The 22,543-nt window shown below is 38.5% G+C and overlaps 1 protein-coding gene across 9 annotated transcripts in view; it reads right to left on the bottom strand.

Annotated features, from left to right (window-relative positions):
* ITPR2 (inositol 1,4,5-trisphosphate receptor type 2) overlaps positions 1 to 22,543 on the bottom strand; it is a 497,457-nt gene that overhangs the window by 383,251 nt on the left and 91,663 nt on the right. For 6 of the 9 annotated variants that reach the window (XM_035028030.1, XM_035028031.1, XM_035028032.1 and 3 more), the window contains 7 exons: positions 17,191 to 17,306; positions 16,310 to 16,396; positions 14,161 to 14,319; positions 8,216 to 8,314; positions 7,858 to 7,941; positions 7,408 to 7,554; positions 2,172 to 2,267 (listed from right to left, as the gene is read on the bottom strand). In XM_035028030.1, coding sequence (XP_034883921.1) covers positions 2,172 to 2,267; positions 7,408 to 7,554; positions 7,858 to 7,941; positions 8,216 to 8,314; positions 14,161 to 14,319; positions 16,310 to 16,396; positions 17,191 to 17,306 — 788 coding nt within the window. Of the gene's footprint in view, positions 1 to 2,171; positions 2,268 to 7,407; positions 7,555 to 7,857; positions 7,942 to 8,215; positions 8,315 to 10,023; positions 10,849 to 14,160; positions 14,320 to 16,309; positions 16,397 to 17,190; positions 17,307 to 22,543 lie in introns of those variants that run through there. The other 3 variants (XM_035028036.1, XM_035028037.1, XM_035028038.1) reach the window with 3 other exon arrangements.

Here is a 22,543-nt window from a genome sequence, read left to right as displayed (position 1 = left end):
ACTACTTTCTATTTCTATTAAGGTCTTAGATCTTCATTAAAGTTAATAAACAATTTAATTCTTAATAATCTAGTCATTTGAATGTGTCAATGATACAAGTTTTAATTGCAGAAATTAACTAAGAAAACTAATAATGTATAATCATATCAGTTTTCTATAGAATATCAGTAGTTGATATAGCCATTGATTGAAGTAAATTAAGGAAGAAGAGTCACTAACATAAGATCCAAGAGAATTTTGATACTAATTTCTTACCTTTTACAGGACATCTAATAGACTTTTCTAATTCTTATTTTAGACAAGATTCTCTACCTTATTGCTTCATTTTGCATCAAAGTGTTATTTTTCAAAAAAGTTACTCCAAAACATTCATGGTGTAAACAGTCCATAAATTGCAAAGCTATATTTCATTTATTTGAACAGATTCATATATAATAAGTCAGATATTTATAAAAATAAGAGTAATCCCTATTTCTCATTAATAACCATGCCAGCATCACTTACTGGATGCTTACCATGAGCCACACGTCAGGCCAAGCACTTTACCTCATTTAATTATCTTAATACTCATATTATACAAATGTTGTGATTATCCCCATTTTCCAGAGGAAAAAATTGGGGCTTAGAGAGATTAATTTGCCCAAATATGGCTCCAAATGCCACTCAGATACAAATCCCAAAATCTTCTTTCCATCCTCTAAGCTTACGGAAGCCTGAATAGCTTCCTTATATTCATTCATTCATTCAAAAAATATTCATCAAATCCAATCCTTTCTAAGTACCAGGCACTGCCCTCGATGCTGGGGACACAGTGGTGATGTTAAAAAAAAAATAATAATAATAATCCCTGCCTTCAGAGAGCATACATTTTGACAGAGAATGTTGAGAAAATAAAATGTACCATAAGTCAGATGGTGGTGAGTACTATGAAGACAATTATGGCAGATTAATAGGAGGTAGAAGGTAATGGTGTTGAGTGTGGTTTAGACAGGGCTCAGCATGTTTACAGAAACTTCCTGTTTCCCACACCTTTTCCTCATCCCTTCTGCATCCCCAGTTCCTTATCCTCCCTCACATCCAAAACCAAAAGTTGGATAAGTAATACGAAAAATTCTAAGGCCAAATTCTGGTTTCAAATCCCAGAAGAAACCCTATCTTGAAAAATAGAAACAGAGTTGAGGAGAGTAGAATGAACGGGTATTTTCATGCATCTAAAAAACAAGTATTTTCAAAATTACTTTTACATTGGATAACCAAGCTTTAATTAAGTCATTTCTAAAACTTCAATGCTGTTACTTCTAGCCACGCTTCATAGCTACCTGACTGTCAGCATGCTTTTAGTGGAGAAAGAAAAGACCTTTATTTGTTTTGACCATTTTTATTAACAGTTTCAGGACAGTTCAGTGTCTCAGGAAGAAACACCTTTCCTCTCCAACGGTTTGAACAATAAAAGCCATCCACCAGTGAAACCAGTTTCAGTGAAGATGACCTGAAACTATCAAGGTTCTACTACACCAACAATGAGTTGATCGTGTCTCCAGTGCATTGTGCATTATTCTCCCCCAACAGGTTACCTTCTTTTTGTTAATACTGAGCCCCCGCCCCCGGACTTCTGAAAGAGTTAAGTTAATAAAAAAGTCCAGAACAAATCACATACATATGCAATTTAGATACTCTACCGTCCTTGACCTTAAAGTAAACCAACAACCAGTGTTCTGTTGTTATTGTTGTTTTATTTTTTTAAAGATTTATTTATTTATTTTAGAGAGAGAGAGAGAGCATGCGCACACGCACGCGAATGTGGAGAGGGGCGGGGGAGAGGGAGAGAAAGAATCTCAAGCAGACTCTGGGCTGAGCACCGAGCCCAATGCAGGGCCGATTCCAATGCCCTGAGATCATGACCTGAGCCGAAATCACAATCACACGCTTAACTGGCTGAGCCCCCGAGGCCCCCCTTGTTGTTTTAATTTTTAAGACAAAGATTATTGCAAGGCTTCGATTAATATTCACATTTTAAGAATCATTTATATGCCAATCCAGATCATGACAGACAATAATCAAATTTGGTATAATGACTGTTCCTATAAATACAACATCTTTTGGAGAACCTAATTGCTTATTTCACCATTTCAGAGTCAGAGATTTAATAGCACTGTATCCATTAGTCTTACCTCTGCAGCTAAATAGTTCCCAGTTGCAAGGTGTTTAAATCTGAACAAGCTGTTCCATTGTCCAGCACCCCCGCGGCATGGGTCATGGTGAACGACCTATAGACAAAAAGAGCAACAACAATAAAGCCTAAAAGATATTCATGTTGCTGGCAAGCAGGTGCCCACAGTTTATACAAAGCGTTCGCCTGTTAATGCTAACTTGTCAAATCCAATATATGTTTTCATGAGAGGACAACATGGCAGAAAAACAAAATTCCCCGCAAATAAGCAAGAGGCATAACAGTTCGCTCACTGTGTGCATGCATGATGTTCGTGCCTTAAATGTGTAAATATGGTATTCCTCCAAGAGACAGGTTTCCCAGGCCAAAACTGGAAACGCTGAGGGGTTCTCCCCCATTTGTTATTCAAATATTCATTCAACAAATCATATTAAAATCTTACTATACACCAGGTACTCTTCTGGGCAATAGGGTCACAGCAATGAATGAGACTAGAGCTTTCAATAAATAAGATTTGGCAAGTGCCAGGAGGAAATAAGCAGAGCGCATGACTGAATAATTAGGGAAGGCCTCTTGAGATGCGGCGATTAGCCCAGGCCTGTCTGACATGACATGTGAGCTGAAACCTGCAGGATCAGAACGAACAGTCACGTAGAGAGATCGGAAGATAGCATTCCAGGCAGAGAGAACCACAAATGCCAAGGCCTGGAGCTCTCAACGAACTTAATTCTTGGCCCTTTCCACATGTGCTTTTTTATTAATACCATGGCCTTTGATACCTGTCCTTGGAATTGGCGTTGCCCCAGATGCTGAGCCACTAGGCTCGCTGAGAATAAAAGTAGATGCTCTGAAGCAGGTGCCTTGGGGCAGTCGCAAAGCCTACATTTTGCAGCCTGAAGATGACTGTGTTTGAGTCCCAGCTCTGCCAGTTCCTATGGTATGATCGCAGCAAGTAATTTAATATCTTTAAGCCAGTTCCATCATGTACAAAATGATTTTAATTCATAGGATTGTTTTGAAGATTAAGTACTAGGGAACTTTTCATTATTCTCCCCCAACAGGTTACCTTCTTTTTGTTAATACTGACCCCCCCCCCGCCCCCGGACTCCTGCACAGCCTCAGATTCTGTGTGCTGCTGTATATAACCTCCTAATGCTTTTGCTAGACTCTAGCTTCTAGGTCTTCCCCTACTCGGATAGTTCAAATAAGATAATAATTATGAAAAGACTTCAAAGTGGAGGAAGTCTTAAAAAAAAAACCACTGTCCCTGTGACCAAATACCTACCCATCCTCCAAGGCTAAGTTCTAAGTTCTCAAATCAAACTTCTTCCACAAATCCTTTGCAATCACACCGGCTACCATCGAACTCCTTTGGCGAAGGCATAGACACCTTTGACACTCTGATCAAATCTATTGGTGGTCTCGCGAACATACACACACATTTGTATACAGCTGCTAGAGGTTCACGAATAACCTGAGGCTCACCACGGATCCCAGACTAAGAACTCCTATCCCAGACAGTAGTAGGTCTAGCAACACCAGTATGAGGCCCTAGGGGACAACTGGAGATACAGAAAACATTTTCATTCATCACAGTGATTTTGGAGGGATGCTACTGGCATCATCGGGCGTTGGCTAAGATACTATATATATATATATATATATATATATATATATATATATGCTGCAAGTCTCAGGGGAGTTGAGCACAGGCTAGATATTGCGTGTGGCACTCGGGTCCCATCCCACCCTTCCAAGCGCTCCTCTCTCGGTGTCTCTGTGAGGGTGGAAAGCCCCACCAGCAGGGTTCTGGAGTCATTCCATTAGGATGGAAAGCAGAGAAAAGTAGACGAAAGCTTCCCCTTCGGGGTCCGGTGAAGGGGCGGCAGCTGCCTAGTGCAGCCTCCTGCAAGGTGATGTGGGCACCTCCTGAAGCAAGGGGGAGAGGGCTGAGGGCTCAGAGGAGGAGCAGTGGTGATTCTCGGCATTGCCTGATCTTCAAATAAGACCACGTTCCCTACCCTAGTTTTCCCCCATCCGGTCCTTCCAGTAACACTGAAACCTCATTTCCTACACCAGATACCTCTTTGCTTGAAACAACCTCAACCACGCTGACTGACACAGCGCACGATAGAGAAATGTCCCACAGCCCACCTCGTTCAAACCTCCTGCAGAAACGAACCTACCACAAACAGAAATTGGTAATACTTTAACATACAATCATATTAAAAAGTTTTCATATCAGGTCAGATGACAAGTCCAGTAATTGAAGAGAAATTCACTATGAAGCTTAACTGAGTGTAAGACATTGTTTCAGAATTATTAAATAATGGATTCATTCTCTCCATGTTGACTGCTCGGTATTTTCAACTACACGTGTTGTTGGAAAGGATTACGATGCAGTGATACAGTTACAGCAAAATCTATAAAACTAATAGTAAATAGATAAGAGAGAAGATTCACAATTCCTTTAAAAGACTTAGAGCCAAATATCACATAGGCGGAGACACATGAAATGAGGGGAACTCACTGTATGGGGAAGTCACTATGTGACTTTTTTATGACTATTTCATTAATAAAGCTTTAAAATTATACCTCACATTATTGCTATCCCTATATTTCTTTAATTCTTTAGAGCACAATGAGGGGCGCCTGGGTGGCTCAGCCGTTAAGCGTCTGCCTTCGGCTCAGGTCATGATCCCAGGGTCCTGGGATCCAGCCCCGCATCAGGCTCCCTGCTCCGCGGGAAGCCTGCTTCTCCCTCTCCGATTGCCTGCCACTCCCCCTGCTTGTGCTCTGTCCAACAAATAAATAAAATCTTTTAAAAAAAATTCTTTAGAGCACAATGATAAGAAGTCTACGGCGTGAAAAATACATATTTCAATTATGTATTTATTTGGGGGGCTGCCTGTTATCTTTCAGGCTTAGCCCGATAAAAGACATTGTCAGGTAGACTTCATGGAAGAATGATGGTTGTTTTTCCTGAGACTTTCTCAATTCCCTGTAAACCTATCCTGTTGAAGGATAAGGTCTCTTCTGAATGCTAGAGACTGAAAGTATGCCTCAATACGTACTGGGGTTTCAAGAAAGAAAACATGCTTTTTGTACTAGTTCATCTCTATTCTAAACCATGTCATAACTTAGAGAATTGTTTGATGTTACATTTATAATTAAGGCTCAGCTCATTGGCATAAACATCATACTTCCTCATTTTCTGTTTCAATAGTCTGTAATTTCTGTTGTTATCCCTATTTCAATATGTTTATTTCCTTCTTTTTTTTTTAACCACGGACAAATAAATGTGTTCTGTTATTACTTCCCTTAACACAAGATCACAAGATAGTCAAGGGCCCACATTTACCCCTGCTCTTTCATTTTCCTGTACTTGTATAGAATGTCTTTTTTTTTTAAGATTTTATTTATTTATTTGAGAGAGAGAGACAGCGAGAGAGAGAGAGCACAAGCAGGGGGAGCAGCAGAAGCAGAGGCAGAGGGAGAGGGAGAAGCGGGCTCCTGTTGAGCAGGGAACCCAAGGCGGGGCTCAATCCCAGGATCCCGAGATCATGATCCGAGCTGAAAGCAGACGCTTAACCGACTGAGCCATCCAGGCGCCCCTGTATTGAATGTCTTCTGATCCTCTCATCTTCTACCACTTCTTTCAAATCCAAATGTATTCATTCAAGATAGGTACAAATATTACACCTTCTAGAGTAATTATTTACATGTTGAAATACATATTATTTTATTATCAATTATTTATTATAAATTATTTTCCTTTTGTTTTTTCTAAATTGGAATTTAGGGATGTCATTAATTTTTAATCATGTAAATCTATAAATAATATTACCTATGAATTTCATTTTAAGATATTAAAGAAGTGTCACGAAATATATGCTGTAAAAGGGAAGTGATGGGTTTAAAATGGTTGAGAACCACCACTATCAGCCTGGATGTCCATTAAATCAGGATGGAACTTATCAAATGTCGGCTTGTTCATAGGTAATTATGTCCATCTTATCTCCTGCACCATACAGAAAGATCCTTTAAAGAAAAATCCATACCTTACATTTTCTTAATTACTCTACCATATTGGCAACATTTAAGAAACGCTTTTTAAAGGATGGATGAATTCTTTTTTTTTTTTTTAAGATTTTATTTATTTATTTGACAGAGAGAGACACAGCGAGACAGGGAACACAAGCAGGGGGAGTGGGAGAGGGAGAAGCAGGCTTCCCGCGGAGCAGGGAGCCCGATGCGGGGCTCGATCCCAGGACCCTGGGATCATGACCTGAGCCGAAGGCAGACGCTTAACGACTGAGCCACCCAGGCGCCCCTGGGATGGATGAATTCTTAACTATGGGTCTCCTCATCCAATAAAAATGGTGCTCCCCAAAAGAAACAAGTGTTTTTCTCCATGACTGTACAGTTCTGATAGCTGTCTCTACCTAAAGTGCGTGGAAGTTCCATCGTAACTCCAATGCCATTTGAGGCACATCACCTGCAGTCCGATCAGTCCTGACAACATTTCACGATGGATTTTTTAAAAAGCAACTTCCAAACTGAGGGTTGCTGGAGTGGTGGCGGGTAGGAGGGATGGGGTGGCTGGGTGATAGACATTGGGGAGGGTATGTGCTATGGTGAGCGCTGTGAATTGTGCAAGCCTGTTGAATCCCAGATCTGTACCTCCGAAACAAATAATGCAATATATGTTGAGAAGAAAAAAAAAAGAAGATAGCAGGAGGGGAAGAATGAAGGGGGGGCGGAGGGGGAGACAAACCATGAGACACGATGGACTCTGAAAAACAAACTGAGGGTTCTAGAGGGGAGGGGGGTGGGGGGATGGGTTAGCCTGGTGATGGGTATTAAAGAGGGCACGTTCCGCATGGAGCACTGGGTGTTGTGCACAAACAATGAATCATGGAACACTACATCAAAAACTAATGATGTAATGTACGGTGATTAACATAACAAAAATTTTTTTAAAAAGCAACCTCTATATATTCCCTTATTAGATGAGAAAGAAAGAGACAGGAAAAGACATACCCCAGAGAGGATAGGTAAAGGAAGTAGCAACATTTCAAATTGATCACAGTAACAAAGAGGTACAAGTTAGTCCACAAATACTATTGTGTTATGGGTTTATCATAAATGATGCATATAACAATAAAATAATCAGCCTAGTAAATCTTGTCTTTTTTATATAAATATTAATTAAAATCCAAAAAATATTTGCACACCTCTATTTCCCAGAGCGCTTTAGAACTGGTAGCAGAAGTAGCTGACTGACGCAAGGTTGTCCGAAGGAAGATGTGCTGTTTTTTCTCATATTCGTCACAAGTCAGAAACTTCTCTTGTTCCGCATGAAACAATCTAACAACATCACCCTAGGAAAGCAGGAAGAGAACACTGTATTTCCAAGAGAAGTCTGAACAAATAGACATAAGAAGCAGATGTCTCCTGGTTTTGATACTCTGGGCCCTTCTGCTACTTACTTGGCTTTTAATGATTATCTATACATGTCAAACTATAGAGAAGAAAACTCAATGAAACATTCATAGTGACTATGTTAAGGTTTATAATCATCTTCTGAACTATGAATACTACTGAATACACAAGTTTTGCATCCAGAAGTTTAGTAAGACTACTTTCAATTCTTCTAGCAAATGTTCCCTGTAGCACATACTTACTCCTTTTAGTACATCCTCTCGATAGGAACTATATTTCATGAATAAAGTGATTTTCCAGCTAGTGTTGCAATTAACGGCATTCACCTATTAATGAAGAATGTGAAATTGTAAAACTGATTCCATTTTATACCAGAAATTATTCCTCCAACTAGTAAAAAAGAGAAAAAAGATAACTCTGGACAACGAAGTATGTACCTCAACACAAACACCATCCAAAAATAGTAATCACTATCTACACAGATCTTAGGAATATTAATTAGCATAATCACGTTCATGACAACAATGAATGAAGCTGTGACTTTTTTTTTCCTCTCATGATAAAAATAAACAAATTCATTTTCTTTCCTCCTGAACTCACCTCCTTACATCCCGGATTATCGAGAAGCTCTATGTTGCTGGCATGCAGTGGTTGTCCTGCGTTCACAGGCATCAAAACAACTTTATCACCCACGACAATCTAGGAATCAGAAATAAGTTGCAACTGAGACACCGAGCACATCTGTGGTGCTATACCTGAAGCTAGAAATAACTGCAGGGAAGTCAGTCATTGACCTAACACCTGGTCTGGCTTCCACACAAATCTTAGCTCAATTCTTTTTCTCTTTGAATAAAATATTTTCTGATAAATGATCATGTAGTCATGTTTCAGAGTGCCTAGCAGCCTGGATTCATAAAACTAGTGTGGACCCTTTTCTTATTAGTCTCCCATTTCAGTAAGAACTTTTTCAATGTCAATAAATAGGACGTTACCCCTGCACCCCGGGTCTTATGCCGTGAGCGCAGCAGCAGAGCAAGTGAATACATCTGCCACAATCAATCTGCCTAAATAGTAGAAGCACATCAAGTGCAAGCAGAAAGTGTTACTCATTTGTATTATCTATGGGATTAAAAACAAGTCTGTTAAATTTGAAATTTCCCATCATCCCAGAAATGCATTAAACATTCTAATGTCACCTGGATCCAGGAAATGCCCAATTAGGAATGACCTTGTAGAAATATGCTTATTGTTTGGTCCTTGAGCATCTGGTTCACTCTTATTTTAAACATCCCAAACTAATATTGCTCTTTAAACTTTGATGTTCAGTTTTAAATTAAAAAAAAATTTAACTTAAAATTTTTTTAATTAGGAGGTGCCTGGCTGGCTCAGGTGGTAAAGCATGCAACTCTTGATCTCAGAGGAGTAGAGATTACTGAAAAAAAATAAAATAAAATATATATAAAAATTTTTTTAGTTGGCTTTGGGAGAAATGCTCCAGAGAAGTAAGTCGAAGTTGATTTTTCATTTATGTTATCATTAACAATGTCCATTTTATCTTCAAGAATTTATATTCATAACTCAAATTGTGGGAAATGAAGTTATGTTTTCTTTTTTAAAAAAAAAAGATTTTATTTATGTATTTGTCAGAGAGAGAGAGCACAAGCAGGGGGAGTGGCAGGCAGAGGGAGAAGCAGGTTCCTCACTGACAAGGAGCCCCTTGCAGAACTCGATCCCAGGACCCTGGCATCATGACCTGAGCTGAAGGTAGACGCCTAACTGCCTGAGCCACCCAGGCGTCCCTAAGTTATGCTTTCTTAATGGTAATAATGAACAGTTTAATTTTAGAGTTACTAAAGTTTCTCTTGTTACAACCCATTAGAAGACTTATTACTGTATGGGGTGCCTAGGTGGCTCAGTCGCTTAAGCCTCCGACTCTTGATTTCAGCCCAGGTCATGATCTCAAGGTCCTAGGATTGAGTCCTACACTGGGGTCCATGCTGATCGCAGAGCCTGCTTGTCCCTCTCCCTCTGTTTTTCTTTGCACTCCCTCTCTCTCTCTCAAATAAATAAATAAAATCTTTTTTAAAAAAAGACTTATTACTATATAAGACCTACATTCTCAATTCTCATATAGAATTGCTCACCATCTCAGAAATGAAAACTAATACCTTCTCTTTGCATATTTCTTACTGAGTATTAGAGTACATTAGTTTGCCAGATAACTGAAAAATTAGGCCTCAGAAAATAAGAATAAACAAAACTTCTCCTCCCTTAATCTAGATCTAGACTTTCAGGAACATAATTTCATATTTCCAATATAAATTAAGCCTTTATGGGTTATATACAGGAGTCTACATTTACACAAAGTACTGTTGTCACAAACTATGATAAAGAAGCCTCAAGCTCACTATTCGAGCAAAGGGAAGTTGTTCTTAGGTTTGCAGAAGTAGCTTCTACTGCTTACAGGATTGGTCTCTATTCATCACCTGCCTTTCAAGTCCATCATCAGTCGGTTGCTGGGGCCGTGACTCACCAAAGCCATCATAGAAGCTCTCTATGCACAGATAAGGGAATATCATCAAGAAACATGAAGTGAGAGGGTGAGGGGGCAGAGCCAGGCTCTCTTTGTGTAAAAAAGGGAGGGAGGGAGGGAGTAAGAGTACATGCATCAGAAATCTTTCCAGGGGTTTACTGTGGTACAGGGGACAGAAAATGGGGAAATGGAAAAAAGGATAAGAGACTTTAAGCAATACATCTTTATATTGTTTTCTTTGAACCAAAATTGGTAAGTATTTTTAAAAATTAAATATAAGCAAAAACATATAAACTCACCATGACATAAACGTATTTCCAACATCCCCTTCCAAAACACACACACACACACACACACACTTATTGCACATGACACCAAGGCAGCTCCAACTCTCAGGGCCAGACAGAAGTCTACGTAGCCATTCATACTACAAATACTGGGACTTAATACACATCCTGCCCGTGCTGCGTCTGATCTTCCAATTTCTTAAAGGACAATTGGATTTGGTCTACAATGTCATTCTTGTCTGCATCGTAAAATATTAGCCAATAAGCTGCTAAATATAATGATATATTCTAGCTATTTCCTTCCAATTAAAAGAATATTTTTGTTTGCACCTATATCCACTACATCTTACTATTTTACTATAGTTTTCTGTAAGCTTTGGGTCAATTCATATGTCATATTTATTTCAAAACACCGCCCAAAAAGTCTTCTACTGTGTATTTTTAAGAGATCAGCCATATAGCCAAAATGCTCTAAACACCAAGAATAAGAATGGTATTCACAAAGAGGATCTAACATTAACTCACTAATTTCCAAGTCCTCAGTCTTGTTCTTGACAACAGTTACTTTGACTAACCAAGGTGAAAAAAAATCTTGCAGATGGAATGGACAAGATGCTAATCAAAAGAAATAAAAAGAACATTAGAGGTGCCAAAAAGAATACAAAGTGTGACAAACAGTCCCTGTCCTCAGGGAATTCACACCTAATTAGATAACTTGGTAAATATGGAACTTGGTAATATGCTCTGAAGAACATAGCACGGGGCTGGTCCACTGATGTGGTCTGATACCTTCTGAGAAGCTGTGTATTTAAAATAAGGAACTTGAGGATACAATCATTTTCTGCCATGTCACGCTCATCCTAGTACACAAGCATCTTTTAAAAATTCCAATTCCAAAAGCACTTCTGTTGATTCTATGCAACAGCCATGAAGATCCAAGCTGAGATTTTACTGAAAATAAAGAGTAATATAATGCCACTGGCAGCTACCTTTCTTTGGAAGTGACACCTGGCATGACATTGCAGTAGAAGCCAACATACCAGGGATCTATCTAGTCCTGCCTAGAATTCCAAGAGAATTAGTTTTGCAAAATAAGAAAATTGACTTGCTATTTGAAGGGGCTCTTTGCCTAAGAGTTGAATTTTTCTTTTCACTGAAAGAATATCTGGGCTTTCCTCCTTTTTAAAATCTACCACTGGGGCGCCTGGGTGGCTCAGTCGTTAAGCATCTGCCTTCGGCTCAGGTCATGATCCCAGGGTCCTGGGATCGAGCCCAGCATTGAGCTCCCTGCTCCACGGGAAGCCTGCTTCTCCCTCTCCCACTCCCCCTGCTTGTGTTCCTTCTCTCGCTGTGTCTCTCTGTCAAATAAATAAATAAAATCTTAAAAAAAAAAATCTACCATCAAGGTAAAGAACTAATGTCTTCCTTCATTAAAGTTGAAAATAAAAAATTAACCACTCAGTCATGGGAAAATAAATGAAAATGAAATATTTATGTACTCTGCTATCCCCAATGACTTTCTAACTAAACAACAGCAAACAAGGGCCTCTTTACAGCTGGAAAGTTGAGGGATCCATGAATCTATTTTCCCCCAAAAACTATCCAACTGACCCTTCTATAAATGGTAGAAACCACTGATTTTTGAGGATATGCGCATTTTTCTCCCCAAACTATCATCAGCCTCATTCTTACATTTCATTTCTGTCACTGAACATCTTATTGGATACTTACAACCTGAATCACAACTTACTAATTGCTTAATAGTAAAATATAAGTTTAAAAATCCTTTGAACTTTACAATTTCTTCTTCCTAGCTTACTATACTTTTAAAGAAAATCAGTAGTAATTAAATCACTTGTTATGAAGTGACAGTATTTGCAACTGCCTTCAATAAAATACATTTTGGAATTTTAGAATGATACTTATTGCTAGGGAATGCTACCTATTTCTAGGGAAGAAAATGAGCATTACAAGACAATTATCTATGCGCCAAACAGGGGATGTGGGTGTGCTTGTTTTCACAGCAACCTTAATCACATACAACAGCTATATAGTGGTGAGCAAAAATCGTGAGATGTTCCAGCAAAAAGCAATGTGGAAGGTTGTTTTAGCCATGCTTTATGGAGCACATCTATAGAAGGAGGATTCCAATATTGCACTTAACAATTACATTGTCCATTTTACCAAGACGGAATGTTTGGGTGGGAGGCCCCCCGACCCCAGTACAACTAATTATTTGAAATAGTTCATTACATTCAACTCTCAGTTGATCCTATAAAAGGCATTTGGGAGCAGGGAAAGGAATAGATAGAATGAATAAAATCCACAGCTAATCTAAAGGCCCTAATTTATCCAATCATTTCCTCGTATTCCCTCAGAACTTTAGCTCGGGTTTTACTCATTTTCAAGTCTGATTTTCATTACCACTTACAGACTGGGACACTGTTCCATGGGAGACTGGAGAGGGGAAAAAAGCATTACAAGAAAGGGCACCAGAAGACATGGGGAGTTCATAAACTGCATAATCAGTCCCTATATAATTGAGAGTTGATTGTAATTAACTACCTACTGAAATTAACATATATATCATGCTCACAGCACACATCACTTGATGCCAAATAATAAACAAGTAGAACTTTTTTTTTTTTTAAAGGAATCCAACACAAGACTTAAGGTGCATTACATTCCTGCATGCCATGCATCTCCCAAACCTTACCTAAGGAGGATATCATCAGATAATTTATTAACCAAATTAAACCATGAAGCTTGCATCCTGTGGAATTGAATTTGTATTTCAAAATTCGCTGAAAATATAGATTCATTATAAAAGAGGACACTTATAGGACAAGAAATATCCAAAACATATTTAAAATGTAATCAAACTATTGAGAACACTGTCAGAATAATTATACTTTTATATTGCTTTGAATTTATAACATTAATTTTTTTAAATCTCAACTATTTTTCTTGATCACCTGACCCAATACTTGTAAGGTGTTCTATTTAAGAAAGTTATTTAGCATTTATCGAGCATTTTCCATGTGTTAGGAACTGTCATTTGCTACTTTATTACAAACAAAAATATCCAACAATTGATCCTGTTGAATCATTTCACATAATTTTTATTTTCCCTACTCCATAAACTAGCAGAAAATACTTTAGCAACTACTAAAATTTACACGATACAACATACCTGTATTCCAAAACATATTTTAAATATTGTCATCAACAAGCAAGTGCCTATCTATATAGCTCCTCATACTCTATACGTCTTTAAGATTTATAGACTGTAATCAGCTGACCATAGAGCCAGTAAATGAAATATTGTCATAATTCACTGTTACTCTATTAATTCAAAGGGATAAACAACATTTCCTAAGCATAGCTTTCTCCTTACAACCGTGCTCCCTTCTGATTAGGAAAGGAAACAAATTCTACCTCTCCTTTAAAAGGTTCAGCCAATGTTAACATTACTTAAATTCTTTCATATGAATTCCAGCTGGAAGATGATTTTTTAATTAATCTCAGTTTTGTCTTTTTATGATTCCCAAGCACAATGTGCACTATAAATAAATAGTTCTAGCCTATTCAAGAGATCACCATAAAAATAATGTGTTGATTGAAAACTACATGTTCTTTCTTTGTGCTATCTGGATTCTCTCACTTATTAAAAATTATTGTCCTTAGGAACACGCTGTTTCCCTCTTAATTTTGTTTTTACATACATTGTCACCCTCACTTCTCAGCTTCCAGAAGGGATGAATATAAAACCAAGACCCTTCATTTCCTGCAACATCCAAGGACACACGCATGGCATTCTTCTCCAGTAAAGCAGGTAATCTCTTGTTGACAGTCAGATACTTGTTGCTTTTTATATGCAGCAGCTGTGGGGAAAAAGACATTACCACCTTTATTCTTTGATGTCCTCTGTTAATTACATGTATGTGTTTGTACATATATCTTGTGCTCACATAATCCTGCTTGATGTGCAGGTTAAACAAAGGCACACTTCAAACTTCACACTCACCATCTTTCCAAGCTGACTTTCTTTGGGTTCCTCCTCACCTCTACCCCACAATGAACCAGGCACATGGAGAAATCAAACAAGAGCACACGTCTGAAAATTTTCATCTACTGATAAATAATAAGATAAAACCAGGCTTCCCAAAGGAGACCAGGAAATGCCCCAAAATCACATTTTCTTCATTTCTTGCACAGACACAAAACCAGAATATGCTAAAAAATAACCAAGAAACTAAAATAATGCACCAAACCTCTTAGTATCATGAACTATCCTTGCCATGGACAGCCCTACTTCTTCCTCTGTAAAGAGGCGGGCTTTGCATCCCAAATAATTCCTGCAGGAGGATCCTACTCCCTTCTCAGATGAGCAAAGATGCACCATTTCTCAGACTTTTTGGACGCCATGGACAAAACCTTTCCAAGATATTATTCTACCGAGTAGGAAAGCTAAAACAAATAACCTTTCCTGTCTATTATGACAATCATTTCAAAACAGAATGGTCATTTTAATATCCACAATATAAGAAAGAAATTATCTCATGAGCCAATGAAACCCCCCTGGCCCAACCCCACTCCTTTGAAATCTACCTTGATAGAGCACATGGCTCGGTCCCTAACTGACCATGAAAACATTTGTGCTTCCGGTTCTTGACAAGAAACATAAGCTCCTCTTGCTGACACTTCACATTAATCAAACCTTGGTTAAGAAAAACTCTATTTATGGAGGATTGCTCAAGGGACATGCAACCCACCCATGCCACAGGTATCATATAATTTCATTAGATGAAGTCCTACATTCTGGTTGCTGCAGATCCAGGCACTCTCATCATGCCCCAGGAGAGGGCTGCTTTGACAGTCCTGTGCACTAGCATTTTGCCATTGGCCAATAACAAAACATCAGGCGATATTATTTTTTAAAACAGCTCTATGAAACACCTCATTGTAGTGTTTACTGTAAGGAAGTTGTTAAGGCTATTATTTACTCTATTAAACAGTGTCCCCTTTATGAGAGCTCACTGGAGGAAAACTTCTCTGGTCTTCCTGGGAACATTTGCGCTTCTAGACCTTTGACTTAGTTCTATGTTAAGGACCTCCTAGGGGAGTGCTATAATATATTATACTTCCTTTACAGCAAGGTGAGCAACGAAAAGGCTTCCAAGCAAAGCTGACCAGACTTTACAACATGGATTTTATAAACACGCCTCCGCTCTGACTTCACCTTATTCATTTAACCACTCTTTTCCCTTTGACCCAGTTGCCTTATTTATTTCTATTTTATCTTATGTGGTATGTATTTTTGAAAATGCCTTACATTCTTTTTGGAACAAGGTGGGGCATATATTAACAAATAAACCAAGTAAAAAGTTAAAAGATCTAAGTGAAACACAAGAGAGGAATGCAGCTGAGATAAATCAGTGTGCATACTCATTGAAATAAATCATTTAATAACAACTCAAGGACAATTTCCATATAAAAGTACAATATGAAAACTTTCCTCTCTCTACAAAATGAAAAAATTAAGCTTCATGTGTTACATGGTAGTCCCATTAATTCTAAAGGAAGATTTTACTACAGGCCTTTAGAAATTATGTTTCCCCATCTTCCTCCTTTTGATGTAATGACCTGTGCATACATCTAGATTAACTCACTTTCTTACGTGTATACATCAGACTTATTCACAAACATATAGAATACTGTGCTGAACATCACCTGAAAATATCACAATATCCATAATTGCCATCAAAGAACAAACTATTGTATCCCCAATTTTAATGCAGCTTGACATTCCTATGCAAATGCAAATTATCCATAAGATATTGACCTTTTTTAAGAGAAAGTAAATAGACTTACTTGTATAACATTACTGTATTTCACAATTTCTCCCAACAGTTTCTTATTCTCTGATTCATTTTGTTTTTGTTCCAGTTCTGCAGCATGCTGTAAAATGATTATCAAATACTCAGCATGGAAACATAGTAAGCAGAGTACAATAATTAACAAAGAAACAAGGTTATTTTAGGAACAAAGACTATAACCATGAATAAAATAGGCTGGCTGCTTTACTCTTGGTGCTAGGGGTAGGGGGACCAACAATTAAATAAATGACTATAATATAGTATGATCATTGTCTCAATTTGATGCTGAAATGTGGCCAAAAATATCTCAGGATGCTTTTATGTTAAAAATCTCAGAAAAGTACTAGGCTGTTTGGTCTTACAAAATTAGTTTCAGAAGGAATATTGTTAGACAAACCAAACAATATAAAAATAGAAGGTGAATTTCAAAAGACTAAAAATAGTTTCAGTTCTGAAAGTAACAGGAATTTTAGTAACACAAAATTTAAGTTCTATCGAATTTACATTCAGCCCAAACCAGAAGCAACAGACTTTCAATTTTTTTTAGTCTTTCAAGAAAAAAATTAAGTAATATGCCAAGTAAAATATCACTGGATTTGAGATTCCTACAGAGATTCTGAATTGTTTCTAGTTTGATGTGAATCTTTGAATTAGTCTGGCACACCCTAAAAATTAGCAGCAGGAATGTATTAACTCCATGCCAGGAAATGAGGGGTCACACCCTATAACTTAAAAGTCCCTTCCACTTTTAATGTGTTGCTACATCTATTCTAAATCTCTGTGTATTGAGTGAAATCACTAAGATACAAAATAGATGGTTTGTTATTGCTGTTCTAGGTCTAGCCTAAGCCAGACCAATGGAAGCCTGGCCCTTACCTGTAATTTCTTCAGCAAGGCTGCCTCTGTGTGGTTCCCCTGTTTGGCTTGCTTAGCTTTCCAATATTGTTTCTGGGCAGAATATCGGTTCATAGGGCACACCTTAAAGAGGCAGTCTAAAACAAAGCAACAAACAAAAACACTGTAACTAAGGCAACCAGCATTTCTTAGATTTTCTTTAGAGCCTAGCCCTGGCATCTCGTAATCCCTGAGCAGAAAGAACATTGAGCCCATCTCCCAGTCAACTCAACTCCCCCATAACATCCTTTCCAAATAATTACTTAGACTGTTAAAATACCTTCTGGTTCATTAGTTTAGGTTTTTGAAAGGCTACCATAGTTATTGTAATTTATTAAAAAATCAAGTCAATGTAATCATTCCATTATAAGGTACTTCTTAAAGATAATGGGGTACCTGGTCTTAGAAAGTGAAGAGAATGAGATTAGTGACTTTCACTACCTTCCCTCACCTTGCACAATTATTTATTCATGGTATGTATCTTTGACAGCCAAAGTGATACAAAAGTAGAAACAATCAGTCACAACAATTACATTTCAGGGGTGCCTGGGCAGCTCAGTCACTGAGCGTCTGACTCTTGATTTCAGCTCAGGTCATGATCTCAGGGTCATGAGATCAAGCCCCACATCAGGCTCTGTGCTATGCTTGAGATTCTCTCTCTCTCACTCTCCCTCTGCCTCTCTCCCTGCTCATGCTCACTCTCTCTCCCTCGCAAATAAATAAATAAATCTTTCTTAAAATAAATAAATAAATCACATTTCTGTCATCTATTCCCCAAGTTTCCATGTACCTGTAATAAATATCAAGATGGGAAATCATAGTGGAATAATACAGGTAATGATATCTCTAAATCAAAAGTTAAATATATTTTTTCTTTTTAATGAGGAAATTGTAAATTTGACTAAACAATCCTTCCATATGCTAATGATTTTGTATGTTTGTGAAATGGACTACAATCCAGAATAAAGATCAACTCCCAACATTCTTTTTTTTTTTTATTTTTTTTTTAAGATTTTATTTATTCATTTGAGACACAGAGATACAGAGAGAGAGAGAGAGAAAGCATGAGCAGGGAGATGGGCAGAGGGAGAGGGAGAAGCAGGCTCCTCGCTGAGCCAGGAGCCCGATGTGGGGCTCGATTCCAGGATCCTGGGATCATGACCTGAGCCAAAGGCAGATGCTTAACCATCTGAGCCACCCAGGAGCCCCTCAACTCCCAACATTCTATGATAAAGGAATAGTGATGCAGAAAATCCAAACATTATCTTCATTTTTTTTCACAAAAAACTATTAATTTAATATAATAAATTTATTTTGGTTGATGTGTTAATATTTAGGATCATTCTCATTTTTTAAATATGTATCATAAAAATAAAATTCAGGGGGCGCCTTGGTGGCTCAGTCGGTTGAGTGTTTGCCTTTGGCTCAGGTCATGATCCTGGAGTCCTGGGATCGAGCCCTGCATCAGGCTCCCTGCTCAGTGGGGAGTCTGCTTCTCCCTCTGCCCCTTACCCCGTTCAAGCTCTCTCTCTCTCTCTCTCAAATAAATAAACAAAATCTTTTAAAAAATAAAATAAAATAAAATTCAGTCAATTTCACTACATTATTGACTACATTATATATATACTCATTCTATTTTCTTTAAAAATATTTATAAAATTGGGGTGCCTGGGTGGCTGGGTTGGTTAAGCGTCTGCCTTCGGCTCACATCATGATATCAGGGTCCTGGGATCAAGCCCCGCTTTGGGCTCCCTGCTGAGCAGGGAGCCTACCTCTCCCTCTCCCTCTGCCCCTTCCTCTGCTCGTGTGTGCTCTCTCTCTCTCTTTCTCTCTCTCAAGTAAATAAGCTAAATCTTTTTAAAAAAACTATAAAATTAAATGATGGACTTGATCTCTTTTCAAATCTCTTACGGTTCTAATGGCATAAATGATCAAGAAATATGACTATACATTTTTAAAGAAATTTTAAAAACACAGAAGAAATAATGACTCTTTCTATAGTTTGTAATTATAAACAAATTCTATTGATTGTCCTCCCATTCAAGGTACACACAGGCTGTAGAAAACTAATTGTTAATTTCTGGTTTAAAAGTTATTCGGTGAGTAAATATTTCATACATAGCAGGAAACAGACACCTTCTGCCAGCTAAAAGTAGGCTGAGAGACCACCACAATTATAGTATGATATTGGTATCTCCACTTGGCACATGTGTGTGAAAACCAAATAACTAGACCCGAAAACTGTTTCCCTCGGCAACATATGTTATAAGCCCTAGAAATTACTTCCTACATATTAGTAACTACAAAGAGAATATACAAATTTTTTTCAAGCACCAATATACAGGCTGTTAATATCACCAAAAAAATGCTCCTAATGTAATGCAGCAGACTATTCTGACTATCCTGTATTAGGCCAGTGACTGAATTCTACATTGTCTTAGTGTAGCAAAAACACAAATCCATATTCAAGTGGAACTGAACTCCATCATCTGCAACCTATACTTCTGACTTCATCCACACATGAAAAGAGAAGAGAAAAATGTGTCCCTCTCCATGACTTCAAATTCCTAACTAAGTTCATTAGGAAACGGTCCTTTAAAGAAGAAAATACTTTTGCTAAATTCTAGATCACCTCGGTAGCACTCCTAATTAGTGGTATCTTTGGGTAGCTAGCAAGCAGACTGTGTGTGTCATGGTCCTGAATGTTGTGGCTGAGGTTATTGTGAAGTGAAGCCAAACACTCAGCCAACCCATGTTTACTGGTCTGGTTGTGCTGCTAGGTGCTAAGAATCAGGTCCTGTCCCCAAAAAGTTCACAGTTGAGTGGATGAGAACTGCGTCTACCGTGTGTTGGAAGTTTCACACTGGGGCTCTTGAGAAGGTACCATGGGACACAAAGATGCATGTGGCCCACTTCACCAGGGGAGGTCAGAATAGTCCTCCCAAAGGAGAAGACACAATCCAAGTTTGAAAGAACCAACATTAATTCAGCACATTAGCAAGGGGGTTCAAATGCACAGAGGGGAGGGGTATGCCACACAGAGCCAATGGTGGGTACAGAGGCAGAGAAGGAGAGTGCCAAGGAACCTACTAACCATACAAGAAACTACAGCCTAGGCTGTGAAATGAGAATGGAGCAGTTGGCCAAAGTAGGGGTCAGTAGAGTACTCTGTGCTAGATTAGAAGAATGGACTTTATTCCCTGGAAAACGTCGAACTCTTAAAGGATTCTAAGTTCTTCACAGTGTGTGAAAGAAGATGTGACCGATAGGCAAGGAGACCAGCAGAAAGCCCCCTGCCAGCATGCTGGGGGACAGCAAGGATTTGAATGTGGGCTATATGGTACTTAGGGGATAGCCATAGATTTCAAAGAAAGCAGCAGAACCAACAGGCTTAATAACCTATGAGATGTGGGGTGGGGAGAGGTGAGAAGGAGGGAAAGTGAAGATGGCCAGATGAATAAGCGTCCACCAACTTGTGTCTGAGATGCAAAGCCTCGGATTTCAAAAGCCTTTCCATTGTCAGGGCCTTGGTTCTGTGGTCATCCTCAGCAGCCTCCCACTGGCCACATCTCATTTCGTACTACAGTAAATAAATAACCAATCCATTTCTGTGTGGGAACTAGTATCACAGGACTATTTTGGTTGATGGGAAAGAATGTGGGGCATACACAGATGTCTGTAAAAATGCTTTTCTTGTTGATGGTGCTGATGGTGATGGGTGTGGGGGGGGTGTGTGTTTAATTCTCTCTTCCTCTTTTAGAAAACATAAAAAAAAGTCTACTGGTCTTGGGCTACTCACATATTTTGTCTGATTCTAAATTACTGCATAATAAAAGTGTTAATGATACCTGCCACGCCTCATTCACAGGACTACTGAGATTCGCAAAGGAAATCTGTGTGAAAGTACTCTGTGAACTGTAAAGCCTTATTATAAATGTAAGATATTATTATTAATATTGCTTCATTCATTCAGCAATCGCTTCCCTAAGATTAAGAGATGACCAAACCCTTACAGAGCTCCCAGCAAAGAGCAACAAGAAGCAGAGTCCTCGGGTTGAACCTGAACACAAACCAAAAACACTCAATTCACAACAAGGTGTTTGCACCTGTGGTTTAAGATGCCACAGTGTGTTATCGTATAAAATTCTCAAATTCCCTGAAACAGCATGGCAGTGAGCAGAGGAGGCAATCTCTACTACCTTTAACATATGCAGACACAATCTCTCACACCAGCACAGGTGGAGTCTTCCACAAAAGTCCCACATTCTCCCCCCTCTGCCAGTAGGAATCTTGCTCTTTCAGAGCTATCCTCTCTTATCTGCCCTCCTCACCGTGCCCTCTAGTATTTCTTGGTCTGCTCATTCTCTAAATTCAAAGGTATATAAGAAAAAGGTTTTCCGGGGCACCTGGGTGGCTCAGCTGATTAAGCGTCTGCCTGCGGCTCAGGTCATGATCCCAGGGTCCTGGGATCGAGCCCCGCATCGGGCTCCCTGCTCAGCGAGGATCCTGCTTCTCCTCCTTCTCCCTCTGCCTCTCCCCCTGCTTGTGCTCTCTCTCTCTCTCTCTCTCTCCCTGTCAAATAAATAAATAAAATCTTTTTTTTAATAAGTTAATTTAAAAAAAAGAAAAAGGTTGTCCAATCAGAAAGCAGCTCAGTGTCATCTGTTAATTAGGTAAGAACATTCTCGTCAGCATTTCAAGACTCAAAGAATAATTTTTAAAAAGGAAAGTTTTGCCTCATAGGGCCAACACTAAAAGCACAAATTAAAGAAAGTAACTTAAGTTAGTTTTTTTAAAAAGCTTAACCTGAAGACCTAAGGCCAATAATTTTGCAGAATTACAGAAGTTCAGGAAATGTGAGTAATCCTACAAAGCATGATATATTCAGTCAGGCAATATTATAAGAACAATGCCTTAGAATTATAACTTTTTTTTTTTTTTTTTTTTTTTACAACTCTGGAAGGAAAATAAGCCTCCCAAAAGTGTTCACTTTTAACTGAAAGAATTGGTAGCATTTTTTGGCTGCTTATAAACACTAGTGGAGGAAAAAATATGAAAATATGAAAGCCATTCAAACAGTGTGGAGCACATAATGTGGATACATGATTCCATCTAAATCTGGCAGGAAAACAGTCTAAACCTCCACTTAACAACACCTATCTAAATAGTTTTGAAATGTTTTGCTTTGTATCTGTACTAAATATTTGCATCTAAGGCAGTTTCTGTCCCCCAGAAACTGTCCATAGGACTCCATTTAGGCTACTAGATGCAAAGTTATGTAATGGCCAACAACTTTCTTTGGTAATGGTGGAAAGAAAACTTTCTGTTTCATTTC

The sequence above is a fragment of the Mirounga leonina genome, unplaced genomic scaffold, assembly GCF_011800145.1.
Source record: "Mirounga leonina isolate KUSES-001 unplaced genomic scaffold, KU_Mleo_1.0 Mir_201, whole genome shotgun sequence".
In the NCBI taxonomy this organism is placed as follows: domain Eukaryota; kingdom Metazoa; phylum Chordata; class Mammalia; order Carnivora; family Phocidae; genus Mirounga; species Mirounga leonina.
The sequence above is the reverse complement of the archived record's forward strand: the minus strand, read 5'-3'. Positions and strand labels throughout refer to the sequence as shown.